The following is a 22,238-nucleotide window of genomic DNA, read 5'->3' on the forward strand; positions in this document are numbered from 1 at the left end:
GGATAAATTTGTATCTTCATTTTAAAGTCGTTCTCCCCGCCACCCCCAGCCCAGACACACCCACCAGCACACACAAAGCACCAGGCTGTAGCATCTCCTGTCATTATCATGGGCCTTCCTTAGATAAAAGGAGATCTACATAATTTATTTTACTCTCCTGGAAAGTTGCTTAAAGGGGTGTGTGTGTGTGTGTGTGTGTGTGTGTGTGAGAGAAATGGGAGCAGAGAGGGAGGAATTTGCTTTGTTGTTTCGAAATGATGCGTTGGTTTCTGGATAAGAAAATTTGATGGGTTAATGTTTTTTAAATGTTTCTCTAGGTCTGTAATCATTCATTAAATAATAGCTTCGGGTAGGTAAATGCTGTGATGGTAACTTCCAGGAAGAAGAGGAGTGCATATTACAGATCCTACTTAACATTCAAGATAAATTCCCATCAAGATCAGTCACCCTATTAAGTGTTTCTGAATTTGTTTGCTTTTGTCATGGGGTCTGAATATCCTATTTTCCTTCAAATATAAATTATTTTCCACTGAAATAAATAGCTACTGCATGTTCATCTGATGACTATCCTTGAAAACCCTTGACCCATTTATGTGAAGCTGTTTATCAGTTTGAAAACTAAGAACATAGGTTGCTTTCCATTTTCCTGAGCTAATGGCACATCTATTTTAGAAAGAATAATAGAAATTGTTGTTTCTAAGGCCTAGTTTTGTACTCACAGCAAAAAAAAACCACATCTCTTGTTTGGCTTCTAATCCATATTTCAGGAGCAACTGGGCCAGGAAGATACTTTGGTCAGTTTTTATGGATAATAGTGCATTTACTCACAAACATTGTCCATTTACTGCACTTGAATTTCCTAATATCTCTAGCCTTTCAGCTCTAAAAACTCCATGTTTCAGTTGGTAAAATTAGTCTTTTACCTTTTCTATGACGTGGATCATTGTACTTTGTGGTAAGATTTTTCAGGAACTTTTCTTTTTAAAAGATTTAATTTAATTTTAGAAATACAGAATGAGAAAATTATACTGTTTTGCTTATAATTCAATTAGTATTTGTGTACTTTTCTAAAATCATCTGCCTTTAGAAGATTTTTTAACTGAATCACATCTAGTAGGCTGTGTAAAGTTATGTTTTGAGACCAGTTTAACATTGTGATTTCTTTATGTATGAAATAATACTGTTGACTACTTTTCAGAAAAACCTTGCTCATTTTATTCATTGTGTATTTCTCTCTTACGAAAATGTGAGAGAGCTAGGTATCACCATTAGCATTTAACACAGTTCAGTACATCTCGATTTTACTAACTTTAGAGACCATAGCATTGAAAGTAGCTGCGTAAACCAAATTTAGGAAGAAAAGGTCAGCCAGTCCAGTTCTGCTCTAAATGTGAGTTCTTTTATGTTATCCAGATAGATCTTTGGAATCTGATTCCAAGTCACAAAGATAAATATACAAGTTGTTGTCATCAATACCAATGTAATATTAAGAGTACAAATTTCAATTTGAATCAGAATCTATTAGGATCGTCCTTTGTAGAGTTAGTTGAAATCAGCTTAATAAAATAGGGATTCAATTATTAAATAAATGGCACATCCTTAAACATAATCAACTAGAGGACATTTTCCCATAGCACTTCCTGCTTCCCAGCTGTACTCTGCTCACTTTCTCATCCATATTCTCCACTTTACTGTAAGCCATGAAGGGGCGGGGGTGCTGCATCTCTGGGCACCAGCACTTTGCCAGGGCTCTCCATGCTGTTTGGTAATAGTGGGCACTGTTTGATGAATGGTTGAGTTTATGAATGAATTGTCTATGTAGCTTTAAAAGTGTACTATCCACCTGAAATGTGAGGTTGCTGTTCTTAGCTTTACAGAAGGTTAGAAGACTAGAATAGAATTGTGCTAATGATCCAGAGTTAGAGCCTAAGTTGGGCGGAATTAGGGCCATTTTTTCTTATGAAAAGTTCTGGGAGGATCTCTGTTTAGAGAAAGGCCCTGGTCCACATTCTGTGGAAACTTTATTATTCATGTAGCCGTGAATAAATAGCTTATATGGGAAGGTAGTGGCAACTGACAGTCAAACCCTTAGTTTCTGCTGATTCCAGCCTAGGGCACGACCCACTGTTCAAACGTGGTAACTGTGGGCACGTTTTTCTTTGTCTTATGATCCACATGTCACAACAGCCTGTGTGCTTAGACAGAATCAAGTGCTTGTTGCAGTATTTCACTTCTTGACTCTGAAGAGTGGGCATTGATATTATCATGTTGATGGGTTGTTTATTATGTATATATTCCCTTCTAGTTGGCTATAGATATTTTTTCCAACTTCATGATGGCCATATACTGAGTTGTATCTAATTGTTGAATGGGTGTGTAATTGTATCTAATTGTTGAATGGGTGTGTAACCTGTAGAGTTCCAGTTATGGATAGATTTTGTTTTTCAAAGATTCAGTTCTTAGGTTTATAAAAATCATTTTGGAATATTTTCTTATGAAAGGTACAAAAGGTCCATCCCACATCTTTTCTGTAAAGTTATCAGAGAAAGTATAGGGTTGTTTTTAATAGAACTGTCTTCACTTGGGGCCAGCACAGTTTTACTTATGTTCAAATGATTATTTTGTGAGATTGAGGAAAGAAAATCTGCCCTCTATCTGCTACTCTGGCATGGTTGCTTATTTCATAAGATAAGGAATGGATAGATTTTACTTTATTTAAATGAATCTATGAAATTTCCCCACACACACACCCAAAGGCTAAGGTTTGGCTTGCTGAGTTAATTTTCAAACAGTATTTTTAAAGAGTGTTTATTCAGTAGATTAAAAAAAGTGGGTGTGATTTTGTTAATGAAATATCCAGAGTCATTTAACTGCCCTTGATCTTTGCCTGAGCTTTGCATCAAATTCAAGAGGAATGCATGCTTATTAGTAACGACTAATATTCATGTCCGCTAATATTCATATTCTTCTTCTCGAAGAAGCTTAGGAATAATTGACTCTGGAGAACAGTTCTACTTGAACTTGGGTTTTAAAAAGAATGACACAAGAGTCGACTTGAAAGTGATGCGCGCTCTGCATTTGCAGACACTAAACGTCTAAGAGTCCGCAGCTGCAGAGCACAGGAGTATGGTTTCAGCTAAAGGATGGGGACCTGTTAGCCCTTATCCCTGTTTCCTATTCCCAGGGGTGCAGTCCCGGCGGGGCTCCTGGTGTCTGTTCCGCCTCTGCTCGCCCCTCCCCCACCTCCCCAGTTACCAGATACGCGAACCCGCGCCGCCCTCCCCGCGCCTCCAGGACCGGGTCTGGTTCGCGCTGATGTCACCACCAGGCGGTTGCCTCGCAGCCGCCCGCCTCTGGGCACCTCCCCCTCAAAGGCTCGAGGGCTCCCGGCCGGACGGGGCCGGAGTCCGGGGGATATGCCCACGGAGTCCGGTCTCGGGAGCGCGTAGCGGCGGAGTGGGAGCCCGGGCCCCGCGGCGGCGAGGGGCGCGCGGCAGATGCGCCCCCGGGAGCGCCCGGGCTCGGGACGCCCGCCCGCCGCCTCCAGCTGCGCCTTTCAAGGCCGGCGGGGTCCCAGCAGCCCGAGCCTTAGAGGAAGCCCGGAGCTCTTCTCTGCTGCAGTTGCCTCAGGTGGATCCGTCGTCTTAAGGAGGATCAGATAAGAGTCTTTGAAAATGGCTTTTTTTTTTTTTTTTTTTTTTAAAGGGGAGTTTATAGTACACCGTGCTTTCTGTTTACTTTAAACGGTCGCTGGATTGTACTGGCCTGGCCGCCCAAAAGCCTATTTTTTCCTCTTTGGATAATTCTGAATAGTCTCGAAGAAGCTTAATATGGGTAGAAAGACTGCCTTTCGAATCAAGATTATTTATAGCAACTCCCAAAAAGAGTAAAAGAAAATTTGAACTTTCTTACCGCATTAGACTTAACTTATTTTTCTCTGAAGACTTGTTCTGTGCCTTCATTGGAACAGTCCATGGTCCCTGGGTTTGTCTTTTAAGTTTCTGAACCTTGGTTTATTTATAAAAGAGATGGAGTTTTGCAGGCCGTCTTTAAGTGGATTACAGTTAACCAGAGCACTGCTGAAATTAACATTCAGCCGGTTAAGATGCTGGCTCCTTTGGAAATTTTAACCTGGAAATCTCAGATGCAAAATTAGAATAAAAAGGGAAATGGACCGACAATGGAATGTTCTAAGTGTTTGAGCCACTGTTAAGTGTATTATTTGTTTTCTTTTTTCTGTGTTTTGGAGTATATGAAAGGGAACTCTGGGGGCCTTTCTGGGTAGGAGGAGGAAGGAGACTTCTGTTCTCTGCTCATGATGCACTTTATTTTTGAGAATCATTCTCAAACCACCAGGGTAAAGGGAGGGTTGCAAAGTAGACCGGTGCCCTGCTGCTGGCCTTAAACACCTCATCTATGATGACGCGTGTTATGTGAGATGCGTCCTTGGGCTGGAGACACTTTATAGTTCTGTTCAGAAGTGTGCTTTGCTGAAAGATGCGTTGCCTTATTTCCCACTTTCTGTGTCAAGAGCTGCAATATTTGTTTTAACTGTCTCCAAAATGGGCAAGCCGCTGAGCAGACCGGACTGTTTACGTCAGAATCCCCCCTGTGTAGGGAAGGGTGAGGAAGAGGAGGACCTCAACATCGAGGACTGTTACGTCCCGCAGCGCTCCATCTACGACACGGTTAGGCTGAATGAGCAGATCGACTCTGGTTCCAAGGGGAGCCTGTCTTCCAGGCATTTCACAGATCGGACTTTACCCTACAGTCACAGAACACTGGATGTCAGTTCTTTATGCTCCAATGGTGCCCTTGCTTCTTCCAGTGCATTTGAGCTGAGAGGCCGTGAAACTCACAAACTCGATGAAAAGATGATCTTTGATGCCCTCAAACTAAATAGCGATATCATCCGAAGCACAGGATTACCCAAAGCCAAATCTCACACAGAAAAGAAAGAGCATAGACGGTCATGGCGAATGTTCGTCCCAGCCAATTTTATGGATTATGCAAACAAAAGTGAAAGCTCTTTTGTTGAACCTCCTGATCTGTCAGATGCTGTTACCAAGGCTGGCAAGTGCAGAGGGGGTAGTAATTCTCTCACGTCAGAGGAGGATGACTCTGGGTTATGCAGTCCTCCAGCCGAGAGGGAAGAAAAACAGGGCATTTTACCTGGAGACCCATCCCGAATTAGAAGCTTGTCTTCTGCTGAAGATATTCACATAGCAGAGCAATATAGACCCTTTATTTCTGTTAATTGCATCAGCGAACAGAAAATCCCCTTGCTTTCATGCAGAAGCGCCCACCTTGATGACAACTTCAAAACGATTTTACATGATGTTTCTCCACCAGAGGAAACAAAACGTGTCAACGGTCAAAGGGAAATCCGTGGTGAAAATTGCTGCCTGCAGAATGATGTCAAAGAGAGCACCCTTAAGGCTGACCCATTCATTTTGCCAAGAGAGGGAGAAAACAAGTGTATTTCTAACCCCAGAGAAGAAGGAAAAACATATGGACCAGGAGAATTACAAAGCACAGCACGAAGTAGGGAATTTATGGGAGGTTCTCCTGAGGATTTGCCTCTCCTTCACACAGATCTGGGGGGAAATGATGTAGATGGGGGTAGCGCAAGTTTAGTAGAAAACCTGACATTATTGACACAACACGATTTGGAAGAATCCAACGTAGCATCTCAAGAGGACATGGAGGCTCCCCTTTCTGCCCAGGAGATGGAGGCGATCCCTATGCAATGCTCCCCCAAATTCAGAGCAGTAAGAAATAAAGCCGCTGCCCGAAAAACAAGGGCCCGGGCAGGAACCTTGGACCCTGTCTGTAATGGCTTTCGCTCAGTTCAGGTAATTAACGGAGATGGGAAACTCTGTGATGCCCAAGGTCTGTGGTAGTGTTGTCAAGTGGCCACTGGTGTTTCCAATCATGGCAATCCGGTCTTGTCTTTGGGGGGGTTTGACTAGTACCCTACCAGATGACAGATATTGATATGATCATAACAGCAAATTAATTAGGGACCGTTTTTGAGGAGCGTGATTATCCCCAGCTGTTTGGAGTCCTGCTCCTGGTTGTAGAGACGGTGCCTCTCCCCTTTCATTTGAGTGCCTCCAGTGTGAATTTATGTTAGGCTTAGGCTTTTCCACAAATTGTGGTTTAAGACCCAGCCATTTAAGGGCAGTTATATTGGATTTATTAAGCTCGAACGGGCTTAGGAAGGTACCAACACAGTATTGTTATGGTCTGAGAAGTGCTCTCCTCAAATTGAGGACTTTTTACACCTTCTGAAAATATTCTCTCAGTAGCTCTGCATGGGGGAGAGAGGTAATTGTGCTGTATTTTGCCCCTCACTTGTATAGCCCCTCACTTTTGGTAAGTGGTGAGTGAGGTAAGCAAGTAAAGCGTACTGCCTTGTAATAGGGAGAGGTTGGTTGTCAAGCCTGTAATTTTTTTCTTCCCACTTAGATTGAAGTTCAGCTATTTTGGTCCTTTTCCTAAGCTCTTCTGGTAAACTTTGCCTCAGAGGTAATTTTATTTTATTTTAAGCCTCTCTTGTGTTTGTGTACTCATGGGTTAGATTGGGAGGAGAGTCTCTCTTCCTAGGTATTTTGTTACTGAGAGATAAGGAATTTGGACACTATCAGTCTATGAAATAATTGCTGTAATCAGGGATGCCCTTTCCATGAGGTTGCATTAAATGGCATGCTCGTTTGAAAGCTTAGCAGAGTACTTTTTCTTTTTTACTGTATTTTGCAGTTTATTTGTAGAAAGTAAACTGTTAGGAGTATATAGATTCTTTAGTAGTTATCTTTTTTTAACCCTTAGTGTATTTTTGTTAGCACTTGAGAAAATTACCACAGACTCACCCAGAACTACCCTGATAGGCAACCCTGAAATTCATTTCTTTAAAGCCAAGTCCAGGGGTTAAGGCGATTTACTGGAACGTTTTTATTAGGTTTTTGTTTTGTTTTGTTTTGCCCTGAAAATTAGCTGTGAGGGAGAATAAAACTTTCCCCTGCATCCTTATGTATCAGACAAGTTCCTGGAATTAAAAATGTAGCAGTTTCCCTCCCCGCTCTTTTTTTTGGTAAGTAGTAAAACATATCTACAGCTATTAGTTCCTAGAAATAGTAACTTGGAAAGTGGTATAGAAAAGAAGTAGGATCATAGCACCAAATTCTGTTTTCACCACCTTCCTGTAAGTTTCTGTTGACTTATTGGGTAAATTAATGGCTTTTTAAAAAATCATGAAAGACATATGGTCATTTTTTCCCAAGGATTTGGGGAATTCTTATAATTCTTTGTTTATGTGTAGTTGACTCTTTATACTGAGTATTGTTATATAGAAACAATTAGCCAGTGTGGAAACTGTCTGGATTTTCTGTGGAAGAAGTTTGGGCTTTTTGCTAAGAGGGGACTTTTAGAAGAGATGATCATTTATTTGTTTGCTGTTCTTTAATTTACTCATTCATTCTATAACACAGAAGTATCCTGTGTGCTGGGCTTGCTCCAGAGTCGGCAGAGTTTGTCTCTGGCAGCCTCTACATCTTTCAAAATTATTTTCCATACTGTGCCTGTAATTTTTTCTTAAGTCCTATTTTGGTATTTGTTTTTATTGTTTTCATATATTCTGTTTAACTGTTCATTCACTTGGACTGTTGATATACTTATATAGTGGCCTGTAGTATAATGACTCAGCGCCCCAAACCTTGTCTTACCTTAATCTCTAGCTGAAGCTTTCCTTCCTTAGTTAAATTAATTTATTTGCCTTCCTAGCATCCCTCAAGCCCTATATTAAAAACATTTGTATTATCTGTGAAAGAATTGTTGTACCTCCCTCAGTATTATCTGTTGAGGGGTTATCATCATATACCCCAAGATATAAATAAAATTTTCTATACTGATATTCATTTGGCAAATCATTAACAGGTCCATATTACAAGCTAGGTACTGTGGTAGGTCCAGGGTATAGAACGACTATAAGGAAAAGAGAAATTTATGCTTTCGTGGAACTTGCATTTTACCCTAATACATTAATTAGATCTTTTGCCAGTTACAGGCAGCGGGACCTGTAAGTTGGGTGGGATGGAGAGTTGGCAGGGAGAGTGCTGGAAAACTGCTGACAGTGCAGGCAGTGATCCAAGGGTGACCAGGGTTGCTGTGCCGGCCCTGTGTGATCAGATCCGTGGGGAGAGGCCTCCGTGCATCCTGCAAGCCCGTCGGCATCTTGACAGGCGTTGAGGGGCTAGACGTGTAGGAATCCACACTATTGCAGTGCCCATCTACCTCTTTTTTCTGTTTCTTTCCCTGTATTTGCCCCTCTGGCTCACGTCATCTTCTTGTCAGTGACCTCCATTTCCAATTTGAGTCTCAAATGTCATTTGCCAGTTAGCAGCAGGCATCCTTGGAAGGGCCTATAAGGATTCTTGCCAGGAAGGCTCATCTTGGGCCCTTGTTACCATTTTGCTCCTTAGCATTTTCTATACCTTCTTTTTTTTTTTTTAATTGAAGTATAATTGACTTACAATGTTGTGTTAATTTCTCCTGTACAGCAAAGTGACTCAGTTATACATATACATACATTCTTTTTTCTATTCTTTTCTATTATGGTTTATCACAGGATATTGAATATAGTTCCCTGTGCTCTACAGTAAGGGAGCTCGTTGTTTATCCATCCTATACGTAATAGTTTGCATCTACTAACTCTAAACTCCCAGTGCATCCCTCCCCCCACCTTGGCAACCACAAGTCTGTTCTCTCTCTCTTTTTTAAATTAATTAATTAATTAATTTTTGGTTGCATTGGGTATTCGTTGCTGCGCGCGGGCTTTCTCTAGTTGTGGCAAGAGGGGGCTACTCTTTGTTGCGGTGCATGAGCTTCTCTTTGCAGTGGCTTCTCTTGTTGCGGAGCATGGGCTCTAGGTGCATGGGCTTCAGTAGTTGTGGCTTGTGGGCTCTAGAGCGCAGGCTCAGTAGTTGTGGTGCACGGGCTTAGTTGCTCCACGGCATGTGGGATCTTCCCGGACCAGGGATCGAACCTGTGTCCCCTGCATTGGCAGGTGGATTCTTAACCACTGCACCACCAGGGAAGTCCCACAGGTCTGTTCTCCATGTCTGTGAGTCTGTTTCTGCTTCGTAGATGAGTTCATTTGTGTCATATTTTAGATTCCACATGTAAGTGATATCATACGGTATTTATCATTCTCTTTCTGACCTGAATGGTTTTGATAATATTGTGAATTTATATTTAGTTTACTTTCTCATTATTATTCGTAAAGCAGCTGTAACACATGAATAGGCAACAAAAATGATCTTTATTTCTAATAATCTATACCTGATGATTGGACAGATGTTTATATTTGGTGGCTGTTAGGTACTATAATTCATATAATTATTGTTCTTTCCAATGCAGGTGTTTCAAAAAGAAGAGATTGAACCCTTGCAGGTTAAACAGCAGGATGTGAACTGGCTGGGTCAAGGCCTCATTCAGAGTGCCGCTAAGGGCACCAGCACCCAGGCCTTGGAGCGGGACCTGGACAATGCCAGTGCACGATGGAAGATCCTCAACAAGAAGGTGACGTTACCACCCCCTTCGCTGTCATTTCTGTGGATTGTTCTTCTCCAGCATTTGCTGTGACCACCAAGCTTCCCTAAACCTGCCTGTTCCTTGACATCCCCATGAACTGATAGCCCACCCTAGATGCCCCCAGGGCTTGCTGGGCAGCACAGAAGCAGGAAGGACCTCCCCCACCCACTGCCCCCACGAGGATAGGGACCTGACCGCACAGCTGTGATGGCAGGCGGCCAGGATCCTGGCCCTGGGCTGGTGGGAGCACACGTACCTCCAAGGGCACAGGGGCTACTTGGCTCCATAATCAGTGTCCCATAGGGATCTGTGCTCCCTGTTGCCAGATCCTTTACTTATTTTGCAAAGAACTTGGAACTCTCACTTTTTATGTGAAACCTAATTTTCAGATGTCAGCAACTCACTCCATACTGTGTAATAGGTCACACAGTACAGCTCTGTGTCTGTTTGCCCTGGACTAAGGGTTTGCACCTCGCTATAGATCATTAAGTCCAAATACTATTTTACTGATAAGATGTAGATCCCACCTTTTTCTAAATGCCCATGATGGAAAACACTGGAAAATAATGCTCTGATATCTTAAGAAGGTGATGCTGACGCACAGTGGCAGCTCTTTATGTGACAGAAATGATCAGAAAAGGATTTCGGGATGGCAGTGCTCATCTAGTGGTGGTCGTGGTGGGGGATTGTTCTTGGAGTTTTCCTTGCGTTGAAATCTTAAGCAGTGGCTGGATCTCAGAATGACATTTATCCTTCTTTAGAGTTTGATTCATACCGCAGCACTCCTCAAATACAACTGGGATGCAGTGTCAGGTGTGAATACTTTCCATGGAGCTTAAAATATCTTGCCAACTACTTTTTCAGCCCAAAAAGAAAAGACCTTTGAGGGGGCAATAGGATATCTCTATGCAGAACACAGAGACTCCATTTACTGGGCGACAAAGGCCCTGGCTTGTCAAGAAAGGACTCTATAGAGCTTGGATCTAGCAGAATTTAATTGGATACTTCATAGTTATTTTGCCTAGCAGAACGTAATTCTGATTCTCCCCACAGTCATATTGTTGTTTAAATCTTAGTCTTTAAAAAAATATTCAACAGTAGGAAATAAAGAATGAATCCCAGGGGTAATGATAAAAATGAATAAGGCACTGTTTCTTTCAGTAACCTTAAAATATTTGAACCATTCATTGCTAATCATAAATGTATTGGATACTTCCAGAATCTCAAAGCCTTCCCCTTTTGCACTGACTGGTTGAGATGGCAACCTTATCTCCTTGGCTTACTTGCTAAGTTTGCGTTTGTCTCCTTTCCATCTGTATCCTGCCCACTAGCAATGCTTTGGGTGAATTTTAAGTGAGAAGGAAAAGAAAACTTGTGACCAGATGGGAAGATGAGCATGGAAAGTGTTGGCTGGTGGGCAAATTTCATTTTTCATGAACGCAGTAGATAACTGGGGATCCCTGGTGCTGTGCAGGTGGCCCAGCGAGCAGCCCAGCTGCAGGAGGCCCTGCTGCACTGCGGGAGGTTCCAGGATGCCCTGGAGTCCCTACTCAGCTGGATGGTGGATACCGAGGAGCTTGTGGCCAATCAGAAGCCCCCATCGGCAGAATTCAAGGTGGTGAAGGCCCAGATACAAGAGCAGAAGGTAAGTTAGCGGAGCTTTCGTACTGTTTCATGTTAAATCTTAACAATGAGAGTAAAAGTTCACCTTGTGACTCTCTTTATTTGTGTTAATAGGATATCCTCGTTAACTGGTAATCAATGCTCTAGACATTGTTTTGTTAGTCATTCAACAAATATTTGTGGACCATCTGCCACAGGTCAGCCATCGTTCCAGGTGCTGGAGATATATCATTGAATACAAACCATAGACGTTCCTCATCGAGTTTAAGGTTTAGTGGTAAGGGAGGAACGGGGAGAGAGAGACAATAAACAAAGTAAACACGTAAATGGTGTTACATTAGCCATCGATAAATAACACTGGGATGGGAGATAAGACTTATTAGCAAGAGACAGAGTGCGAGGGTGGGGGACAGGAAGTGCTGAGTGGAGGGGTGTGTGTGTACAATTTTAAAAAATAGTGTAGTTGAGTTCGAAGACATCACTTACCGAAAAGGTGACTTCGAACAGAAATACTGTTCTCCTGTGTATTAGGTTGATGCACATGCAATTGCCTATTTTATAGAGTCAGTATGGGCAGTTTGTTATGGTTCAGCCTGTACTGACATGGCAAAGAGTTGATTCACATACACTGAGAACCATACTGCTGTGTCTTTTGATTCAGCAAATACAGGACCCAGCTGGAAAGACACTTCTTAGAGGGATGGTGACTACTTGGGGCCACATGTACAATTTTTGTGGTCATTAGGAAGCACTTAGTGACCTGTCCAGTATTGATTTGTCAGCCATGACTTGAAATGACACGTGGGGGGTGGCACCTGGCACACAGCACACTGATAAGGCTTCTCTTTAAAAAGACAGGACCTTTAAAAGGAAGAGACTGGATTAAGAGGCTTAATTGGGTTTTGACACCCAGTACTACTCTCTCTAAAAATTCTTCGAAGACTTTAGTATCTTGGGAAATTAAATTATTAGAAATAGATTTACAGGTAGGATTAAAGAAATATAACAGGAAACACATTGCATTTGTTTGATTTTTGAAAAAATATGGTAGTATATAATGATATGTAATAAAATAATATATATGTATAATTTATATAATGTAATAAATATATAATATAATCTGGTGTTAAATATAATAATATAATTGCTACCATTCACGATTTAAACATTTATTATTTGCCCAGAGTTAATGAACTGTGCTTAGCCAACAAAACCTGTCTATTGATTTTGCTGTCTTAATTGCTAGAAGCTGTGCGTTAAAGTTTACCAAAAGTAATCCACTTAATTGTTCTCTTTACTGCCTAAACCACCTGTTGTACTTTGATTTTATGATGGCTCTGACCTGTGTCAAGAGAGGGCATCTCTTCCCCTTCTCTTTAGCCCTGTTCCCCTCCCTTCCTGATGTGGTGGCCTTGATCCCAAAGTGACAGTGAGAAAATACCCTTCCACCTTGTTACTTCTGGGTGACTGTCTGTGCCTTTGGTCCTTAGGCATCAGTCAGGGTCAGGTTAAGGAAGCAGTGCGGTACTCAGCATTCTGTACACCTGTGCCTTCCTCACTGCTCTTCACACAGGGCCTGGGGATTGCACTTATTCCTGAAATACTTGTTTTGATTCATTGGAGGAAGGGAATCCTGATTTCTGGCTACCTATGTCAAACACTCCCTTCCAGGTTTCTCAAAATGAAGCATTAAATTGAAATTTTTTCCATGGCTCAATCCTGAAATATTAGTCTTCCTTAGCCAGCTTTGGGGATTTCAGACATGTTTCCCCCTCGGTTCATTGTGGAAATGATATTTAAAGGCTCTTTTTAGTTTTCATCCTCGTAAAGAATTTTAGGAGCTATCTTACCCCCTAAAAGCAACCAAGAGCCTCTAGTTGTAGCCTCACTAGCTTGTGAACTTGGTCTGACTTTCAACTTCCCTTCTGCGTTGGATTGTTTAACATGGGGAAAGGTTTTGAAAACAGCAGTGATTTATAATGACCTTTTCTATCTCAACGGGACAGATCACTGTCGATTGTTTAGGGCATTCCCATTTCATTATAATAATTGGGATCTTGCGCTCTCAGTGCAGAGGAGTTATCCTAAGCGGCACATTCTACTCCATTACTTTATATTAACAAGTTAATAACGAATGGTTCAGTGGCCTTATCAATATTTGCTTTATTGAGTGTGAAAAGCCGCCACTGCAGCGTTTGCAACAATAGTAATGAATCGCTAAGCAGAATGAGTTTTTTTGAAAAAATCCTACTTCTCAGGTCCTTTTGTATGTGAATCCACACAAAGTTATTTTTGTTACATATCACAAGAACTTTGTGTATGTTTTCCATATGTTGACAAAATTATCGCTTTGTTTCCTTTCTTTTTATTTATTGTTTTTTTAAATTTACTATTGTGTCTTAAGCTTCTCCAGAGATTGTTGGATGACCGCAAATCTACTGTGGAGGTGATCAAACGGGAAGGAGAAAAAATTGCCGCCACAGCAGAACCTGCAGATAAAGTGAAGATTTTGAAACAACTGAGTCTCTTGGATAGCAGATGGGCGGCCTTGCTTAATAAGGCTGAAACAAGGTAAATGCTTCCAGTCTTTGGAAAGAGCACCAATGGCGTTCATACTGATTTCTTGTATTTTGGTAATGCTTTTCTTCAAATTGTTATTTTCCTGTGTTTATCATGTATGTGAACATGGAGGGCAAGGGCCATGGCACCTCTGTCTTTATTCCCCCATGGAGATGTCCTGTAGTCTCCAAATCTATCCCAACTCTTAAGAGTATTTCCTTTGGGGGTCTTTCGTTCATTCGTTTATAACGTAGTTATCGCCTGCCTACCGTGCATCAGGCAGAGCTGGGCCTTCCGCAGGGGTGCGCTGGTCAGATCATCCCTGCCCTCAGACAAGGGACAGCCTAGCAGGGTTTCGTAGCCATTGAAGACTAATGACAAATGTGATGGTTCAAAGTGAAACCTGTGGAAGCAGAGAACAGGAGGAACCTGGCCTGGGGCAGGGAAGTGACAGCTAAGCTCTGTTTTAAAGGAGGAGTGGGAGTTATCTGGGAAGTGAGGCAGGTGGAGGGCGCTGTGACGTCTACCAGGGCCGGAAGCTGAAGCGTGGCTCCACCGGGCTTCATTATACTTCGTTCTTTTTCTTTTTAATTTTTTTAATTGAAGTATAGTTGATTTACAATGTTGTATGAATTTCTGCAGTACAGCAAAGTGACTCAGTTATACATACATATACATTCTTTTTTAAAATATTCTTTTCTATTATGGTTTATCATAAGATATTGAATATAGTTCTTTCTTCATTCTCTTCACTGGCACCACATTGACCGATGTCATGTTGTAGCTACACTGAAGTATACACTGGCTGGGTTGGAAATAGATGACCCACTGAAGAGAATGAGCATCTCCATACATTCCTACCTTCTTTGGAACTAAGATGGTGCAGAGAAGGGTTTGTCCAATCTTGAATTACAGAGTAGAAGGAGTTATCATTCTAGGACCATTGAATAAGGGGCTCCGAAGGAGGCTGGAAGTTTCATGTTATTCTTTAATGTGTGTCAGTAGATTATTCCTTCTGTGTAATGCCCCAGAATTACTGCCATGGGAGAGACTCTCAATACTTTTTTTTAATAAATGAAAGTCTAGATCTCTGCTTTACTCCCATGACTGTCCTTCTTTTTTCCTAAACCTTCCTCACAGCGGTATTAAGTGGAGGGATGGTGGTGATGCTACGATTCACACACAGACTAATAGATTCCCTTACAATTTAAATCATAGTCAATTAAACCTAGTTGCAAAATAGTTCTTTCCAGTGATTCTAGGTGATTGGATATTAGAATTTTTAAAAAAGAGTCATAAATAGTGATCATCCAGAAGTCAAAAATAATGTAGTGATTTTATTCATTTTTTTAAAAAAGATCAAATGTATTTCAACTGAAGGTTTTAAAAATATATGCATGTGTAATTTGTGATATGAAGGTATAGAAATTATGTTCGGTAGCATGTGGCAGTTGTCCATAATTCCCTTTGTCCCCATAGAAAGCTCATTTCTCAAATCATGTAATTCTCTAAGAATTAAACATGGTAACAGGTTAAGACAGCTGCTCTTGGTCCCAGCAAAAATAATTCACAGGATTGGATACAGCATCAGGTCCTCTGTATACAGACCAGCACAATCACTTGCCGTAGATAAAAACCAAGGACGTGGTACCTTTTAAAGAGAGGAAACAATGGGTTTTCTAAAAGCATTCAAACTCTGTTACAAGTTGAAGTCTGAGGAATATTTCTCCTCTTTCATGATATTTTAGTCCATAAAATATTAACTGTTGCCTTGGGGAAATATACCTGACAGTGTACTTTTTAAAGGAGGACTCACTAGTAATTCCAGCACAGGGGATGCTATAGTTATTCTTCAAAATTTAAATCTAATTTTGACCATTTGATTAAAGCAATTTCAGTAACTGATGCTCCGATTGAAGTTAACTATTATATAAAGCACAGAATATATGTTCAGTAAGTATTACCTATTACTATCATTATTATGGCTACTATTGTTATTATAACATTACTATGATTATACCTATTATTATTGTAAGTATTACAACCAGGTTACTTAAGACTTTCACAAGATTCAGGCACTTGAGGTTGATGTGTTGTTCAGCTTTACTTTTATTTAATAGGAGAACTATTTTTTAAAGTTTTTCTTTTTTTTTTTTTGGCCATGTCACGTGGCTTGTGGGATCTTAGTTCCCTGACCAGGGATCGAACCCCAGCCCCCCGCAGTGGAAGCATGGAGAATAGGAGAAATATTTTAAAGTGTCCTCTCCGTGTGAGAGATTTTAATTTTAACGTTAGATGTTTTCTACAAAGACTGTTTGGAGTGGAACACGGGAGCATGAGTGAAGATTTCTGTTGACAGTTTCCCACGTTTCTCATCCCTGAATGACCTTCCTCTTGGCACGTTTTCAGGAATCGTCAGTTGGAAGGTATCTCAGTGGTAGCACAGCAGTTTCACGAAACCTTAGAGCCACTGAACGAGTGGCTGACAACCACAGAAAAGAGGCTGGCGAATAGCGAACCCATTGGAACCCAAGCGTCCAAGCTGGAGGAACAAATTGCCCAGCACAAAGTAAGGTTCCCATCACACGTTAGTGAGATCCAGTTTTCCGTGCCCTTTGTGGTTTTATGACATGCATTTGCGTTTTGTACTGTTGTGTGATGCATCAGTGCAACCTTAGACCCATTTCATGTGTCATCTTTTTGTTCAATTTATGTTGTCATTTTTATTTGTCCATTCTTTTTGTTTCCTTTTTTAAACTTTATTTAGGCCTTAGAAGATGACATCAACCATCATAATAGACATTTACACCAGGCCATTAGCATTGGCCAGTCCTTAAAGGTTTTGAGCTCCAGGGAGGATAAAGATATGGTGCAGAGTAAATTAGACTCCTCTCAAGTGTGGTACATTGAGATTCAAGAGAAAAGCCACGGCAGGTCTGAGCTTCTCCAGCAGGCTCTGTGTAATGCTAAGATTTTTGGGGAAGATGAAGTGGAGCTGATGAACTGGCTGAGTGAAGTGCATGACAAGCTGAGGAGGCTCTCGGTCCAGGATTCCAGCCCCGAGGGGCTGTGGACACAGCAGGCTGAGCTGCGGGTATTTTGATTTATTTTACTTTATTTTTTCATTTCAGTTGTCCTCATTTTCTCAGTCTTCGTTATTTCTGTATTATTTTATGTTCACTATGATTTAAGTGAGTTGCTGTACTCAAATAAGACATTACCTATGTATACAGTGACTTTTTTTAAATTGAAGTATAGTTGATTTACAATGTTGTGTTAGTTTCAGGTGTACAGCATAGGGATTCAGTGTATATATATATATATATATACACACACACACACACACACACACATATATATATGTATATGTATATATATGTGTGTATATATATACACTTTTTCAGATTCTTTTCCCATATAGGTTATTACGAAGTATTGAGCAGAGTTCCCTGTGCTGTACTGTAGGTCCTTGTCATTTATCTATTTTATATATAGTAGGGTAGTGTTGTATTCAGTTACTTTTAATGAAGTCACATGTAAGAAGAGATTTAATTTATCCAATAGCTGGATTGTTGACTTTTCATTTTGTTATTTCATCTTTGTATACAAAGGCCCATAATTAACCAGTACTCCAGTGTCTCCACATCGCCCATTTTTTGAAGAGGGGAGTGAATTACGATAGATGAACTGAGACATGGGCACAGTGGTGGTAAAAAGATGGATAAACATGAGAACAGTGAGGAATATTTGAAAAGGTGTTTCCTCAAATAAGATTAACTGATAATGCCAATGCTTATTTAAATTTTTTCCCCCGCATAAAAATGATACCTGTGTTTTAGGTTCTGCAAGAGGACATCCTACTCAGAAAACAAAATGTAGATCAGGCCTTACTAAATGGTTTAGAACTACTTAAACGAACAACAGGTGAGATACCTTTCAAATCAAATCGTCATGACGTGAGCATTTTGTGTTGCTTTCAAAATATTTTAGAGATGGGGGAAAAACACAAAGCACACTCGAATTTTGGGGCCACTCCAAGATTTCATCCTGGAGAATGCTTTGAAGGCCGACCGAGGGGGTTTTAGACTATGATTTCATTGTTTTTCTCATGATCTCACTGAGTTTTTAATGGAAGTTTTGTGTATTACTCATAACACCAAGCATTGGTCAGAGAATCCCATGGCAGAGTGACATTAGTTTTCCACTTGTGGAAGGCAGTTGTTCTAGATGAGCACATAGGTTGTAGACAGCTTTTTAAATTTTTAAGATAGACGGCATTCAGTGACACATACTGTGACTATACCCAGGTTTCATTTCTCTGTGCTTGAACTCACCAAGAAAACAGATACTACCTTGTTTTAGTAATTCGTTTGGCTGTAGGAATGTCTCATTATATTTATATCCAATTCAGCACATGTGTGTGGTGGGGGACAGGTACCATTCATTATGAATGGGAAGAATTTGATATAGTATCTAGAGCCTTGCACTTGGACTCTGAAGCCCAGGACACAATTTCTCTGTGTGTCTGAAAATTAAATAGAGGCAGGTGAGGATCTATTGGAATAGTGCAGGTGAGTTTATTATTATTATTATTATTTTCCTTTTTTTGCGGTATGCGGGCCTCTCACTGGTGTGGCCTCTCCCGTTGCGGAGCACAGGCTCCGGACGCGCAGGCTCAGTGGCCATGGCTCACGGGCCTAGCCGTTCTGCGGCACGTGGGATCTTCCCGGACCGGGGCACGAACCCGTGTCCCCTGCATCCGCAGGTGGACTCTCAACCACTGCGCCACCAGGGAAGCCCCGAGTTTATTATTTTTAACACACACACACACACACACATGCATAGATTATACATATATAACTGTATATATGTGGCAGGCACTATTCTAAACATTTTGCAAATATAAACTCATTGAATTTTTATCACAACTTTGTGAAGTAGGTTCTATTTGTAATGATAAGTAACCAGGGGCACAGAGAGAGGTGAGGTATCTTGTGCAAGCTAGTAAGCCACAAACTCAGTATGCAAACCTAGGCAGTTTTTAACCCCGATGCTTGTAAACGGAAAGACCATACAAATAGTTGCAAAGGTGGTGCATTCCACATAGCCCTTTACAGTTTTTATATTTGCATTTTCAGAACTGTTTACATTCGCCAGATATCCTCAGAAAAATTCAAACCTAGGAAAGGGCTTTTCTTGGGTCAGAACTTCTTTAGCTGAAGAACTCTTCTTCCCCTTTCATGAGATATGACATGCCTTTAAAATTCTAGGTGATGAAGTTCTAATAATTCAAGATAAATTGGAAGCCATTAAAGCAAGGTACCAAGACATCACTAAACTGAGCACGGACGTTGCCAAGACCCTGGATCAGGCACTGCAGCTCGCGAGGCGACTGCACTCCACGCATGAGGAGCTGTGCGCCTGGCTGGACAAGGTGGAGGTCGAGTTGCTTTCATACGAAACGCAGGTTCTGAAGGGAGAAGCCTCCAGCCAAGCCCACGCGAGGCAAAAAGTACGCTCCGATTTATACACTCTTTGGATCCGCTTGTTATCTCTCAGGGAGCCTTATTCACACAGGGGCAAAGTGATATTTATCACGTGTCATTACTAATATACTTAAGGATGCCTTGGTGGGCGTGGACCCAACAGAAATTGGCAGCAGATCAGCTATTTAAACTTTTAGGAGCCCAGACGTGAAAACAGCATATTGTCATTTGTTTCTCGAATCTTATAGAAACAGAATGATGAAAACAGAAAAAAAAAAGGAAAATGATCACTGTTTCAGAGATACACATAATTTGGTTAGAATAGTGATACCTTTATAAGATAGATGCCAAGCATGAGGTGGCTTTTCTAATTATATTGCAAGAGTGGTATTCTCTCATGCTGATCATCCTTCTTAGAGTTGTCCGCCTCGGTTTTTATCATCCTGAAGTACGATCACACGTGGGTGAAGGCAGTCCGGGAGGTCAGGTCCACTGAGCCTATAATGATTCAACTGGGATGATTTAAGCGAGTGTGTCCTCGTTTTGAGGGTCACTTGATTCTGGTTTGGACTTTCCTCTTTAGTTTTCTGGTACCTGATTACTTCAAGGTTACCAACAAGCTGGATTAACTTGCTGGGTTAACTTGCCAGGTTCGGGTTCCCAATTTTTAAACGTTTATATTACATTTCAAAGCTAAAGTCTTGCCATGTTGACAAAGGAAGTGTTCTTTGGAACTTCTCAGGGGACACTTTCCTTTCTGCAAAATAGCTTTAAGTAACCAAGGGGTATAGAACTGGGGTAACTGGCACTAAGGTGATCCATGCATCACGTTGGCCTGTGAAGGGCTTTAGCCCCAAGGACAGTTAGAGGAGAACCCGTTCAGACTTGGCGTTTCCCACAGGTTTGTGTTTTCTTCCTTCTGTTTTCAGGAGCTAAAGAAGGAAGCTAAGAGCAGCAAAGCCCTGCTGGACTCCCTTAACGAAGTGAGCTCTGCTCTCCTGGAGCTGGTGCCCTGGAGGGCGAGGGAAGGGCTGGAAAAAATGGTGGCCGAGGACAACGACCGCTACCGCTTGGTGAGCGACACCATCACACAGAAGGTGGAGGAGATTGACGCGGCCATCCTGAGGTCCCAGCAGGTAGGCGAACACTTGGGCATCTGGGCAGTTCGTTTCCTCCACTTGCTCCCAGGGCCTCCACCTGATCAGAGATGATGGTGGGCGGTATTTCCATTCATTGGTTATGCTTCCACAACGGAAGGGGTTTGAAAAGCATTTAGCTGGGGTACTTGGACATCTGAGTGCCGGGCAAGGCTCATCTCTACATTGTTGGCAGCCATCTACCTCCTGGCCTCCCAGCCTCAGCAAGTCAGCCACCGGCAGGACTAGCGCCGTTCTCCTGCCGTCCAGACAAAATGCCTTTTGTGTACATGTGTGCATGCTGCTCATGTTAATTTTATGCCCTGGCTGCGTCTAATCTGTGTGTGAGTAAATATTTTGAGTTATCGTGTAAGTCACTATTAACTGTTCCTTGATGTACATGGCAAAGAAAGGCTGAATTCTTTCTAAAAAGGAAACAGTTGTGTTGGTGATGTATTTTTTTTTCTGAAGATGACTGAAAGGGGAAAAAATGATCGTTGCTGACCTGTCTGCAATTCGTATGGTTGCTGGTTCCAGAGAGTTTTATAGACCCCACTCCTTAGCCACAGCTCTCTCAGAAGACTGTGGGCAAAAAAGGGGGGTGGGGGGTTCTGGATCTAGAAGCTTGTAATACATGTTTTGATTAACTTTTATGGAAATCTCTGAATATTTATATTAAGTCATCAGCCTCTTGTTGCAGACTTGCTCTGACAGAGTTAGTAGGGTTTTGCTGTGTACTCTGGAACAGGGCTTGGGAAGGTGGATGACTCAGCCTTTGCACATCCCAGCCAAAAGCAAGAAACACAAATCAAGCAGCTCGTGTAGAGCATCCAAAATTCATTCTCTAAGGTTGCCGTAAAAGTGTAATTTATCTAGTTCTAAAACATGGCGCCTCACTCCTCATTTCAGTGCCGTGCTCTGGAATCACAAAAGCCGATGGAATACAACGATAGGAAAAGGCCTGCCTCAGACATTTTTGTGAGGGAGGCCTTCATGCCTGAGGAATGCGTTTGCATGGCTCTGTTTTCAAAGTTTGGAGGAATTTGTATGCCTCATTATCATAGGATAATAAGCGTGTTTATTTGTGAAGTTTATTCAACTATTTGAAAAGAGTTGGATTGTTTTTCACCAAAATTTCTTTCAACCTTTCATAGTTGGCACTGAAGACTTCTCTAAATAGCACGACAAATATTCTGTCCTCTTGGGAGTAGAATTTTCTTGAGAAGCTGACTGTGGTTGGCTAGTTTGGGGAAGAAAGACAGTAATAAGGGTGTAACCAAACCGAGGTTCGGCTGCTTGCTGCTCATAAGCCAATAACTCGAGAGGCAAGTGTCAGTAGAAAGGAAAGTGCTTTAATCAGAAAAGCCAGCAGTCTGGGGAGAAGGTGGACTTGTGTCCAGAGACCAATTCTGAAGATTCTGCTCAGCCATGACAGTTTGTAAAGGGAAAAGAATCTCAGTGAATCATCGAGGCAGGAGGTTGGGTTCTGCATCCTTGTCCATTGAGGGCAGACTGGCTGACTCTTCTCATGTTATCTTGCCCCCATGATCTCCTGCAGAATTGCTAAGGGGACTGTTGGGGGTAGAGAGCTAGTCATTTTTAACTGCTTAATTCTTCATTCTTACTTCTTAAAACGTAGGAAAAGAATCCACAGGTTAGACAAGGCATGGTGCGCTTTCAGGAGAACGTAAGTCAGGAGTCAGTTTCAGTTGCTTAGTGATCGCATTCCTATAATTAGGTTCTTCTAAGGTTAGAAGGGAACAGAAGTGGGCAAACAGGAAAGGGGCAAAGGAGCTGCTTTCAAGGGCAGGTGACAGGCTGAGCACCTACCGGTTTGTAAGCT

The 22,238-nt window shown here is 41.6% G+C and overlaps 1 protein-coding gene across 14 annotated transcripts in view; it reads left to right on the forward strand.

The window, feature by feature from the left end:
- The window catches only part of DST (dystonin), a 508,299-nt gene that overhangs the window by 415,166 nt on the left and 70,895 nt on the right, over window positions 1-22,238 (forward strand). For all 14 annotated transcript variants that reach the window (XM_032647809.1, XM_032647814.1, XM_032647805.1 and 11 more), the window contains 8 exons: window positions 9,418-9,579; window positions 11,066-11,236; window positions 13,619-13,785; window positions 16,183-16,342; window positions 16,541-16,867; window positions 17,613-17,697; window positions 19,044-19,285; window positions 20,189-20,395. In XM_032647809.1, coding sequence (XP_032503700.1) covers window positions 9,418-9,579; window positions 11,066-11,236; window positions 13,619-13,785; window positions 16,183-16,342; window positions 16,541-16,867; window positions 17,613-17,697; window positions 19,044-19,285; window positions 20,189-20,395 — 1,521 coding nt within the window. The remainder of the gene's footprint in view (window positions 1-9,417; window positions 9,580-11,065; window positions 11,237-13,618; window positions 13,786-16,182; window positions 16,343-16,540; window positions 16,868-17,612; window positions 17,698-19,043; window positions 19,286-20,188; window positions 20,396-22,238) is intronic.

The sequence above is a fragment of the Phocoena sinus genome, chromosome 11 (assembly GCF_008692025.1).
Source record: "Phocoena sinus isolate mPhoSin1 chromosome 11, mPhoSin1.pri, whole genome shotgun sequence".
Classification (NCBI taxonomy): domain Eukaryota; kingdom Metazoa; phylum Chordata; class Mammalia; order Artiodactyla; family Phocoenidae; genus Phocoena; species Phocoena sinus.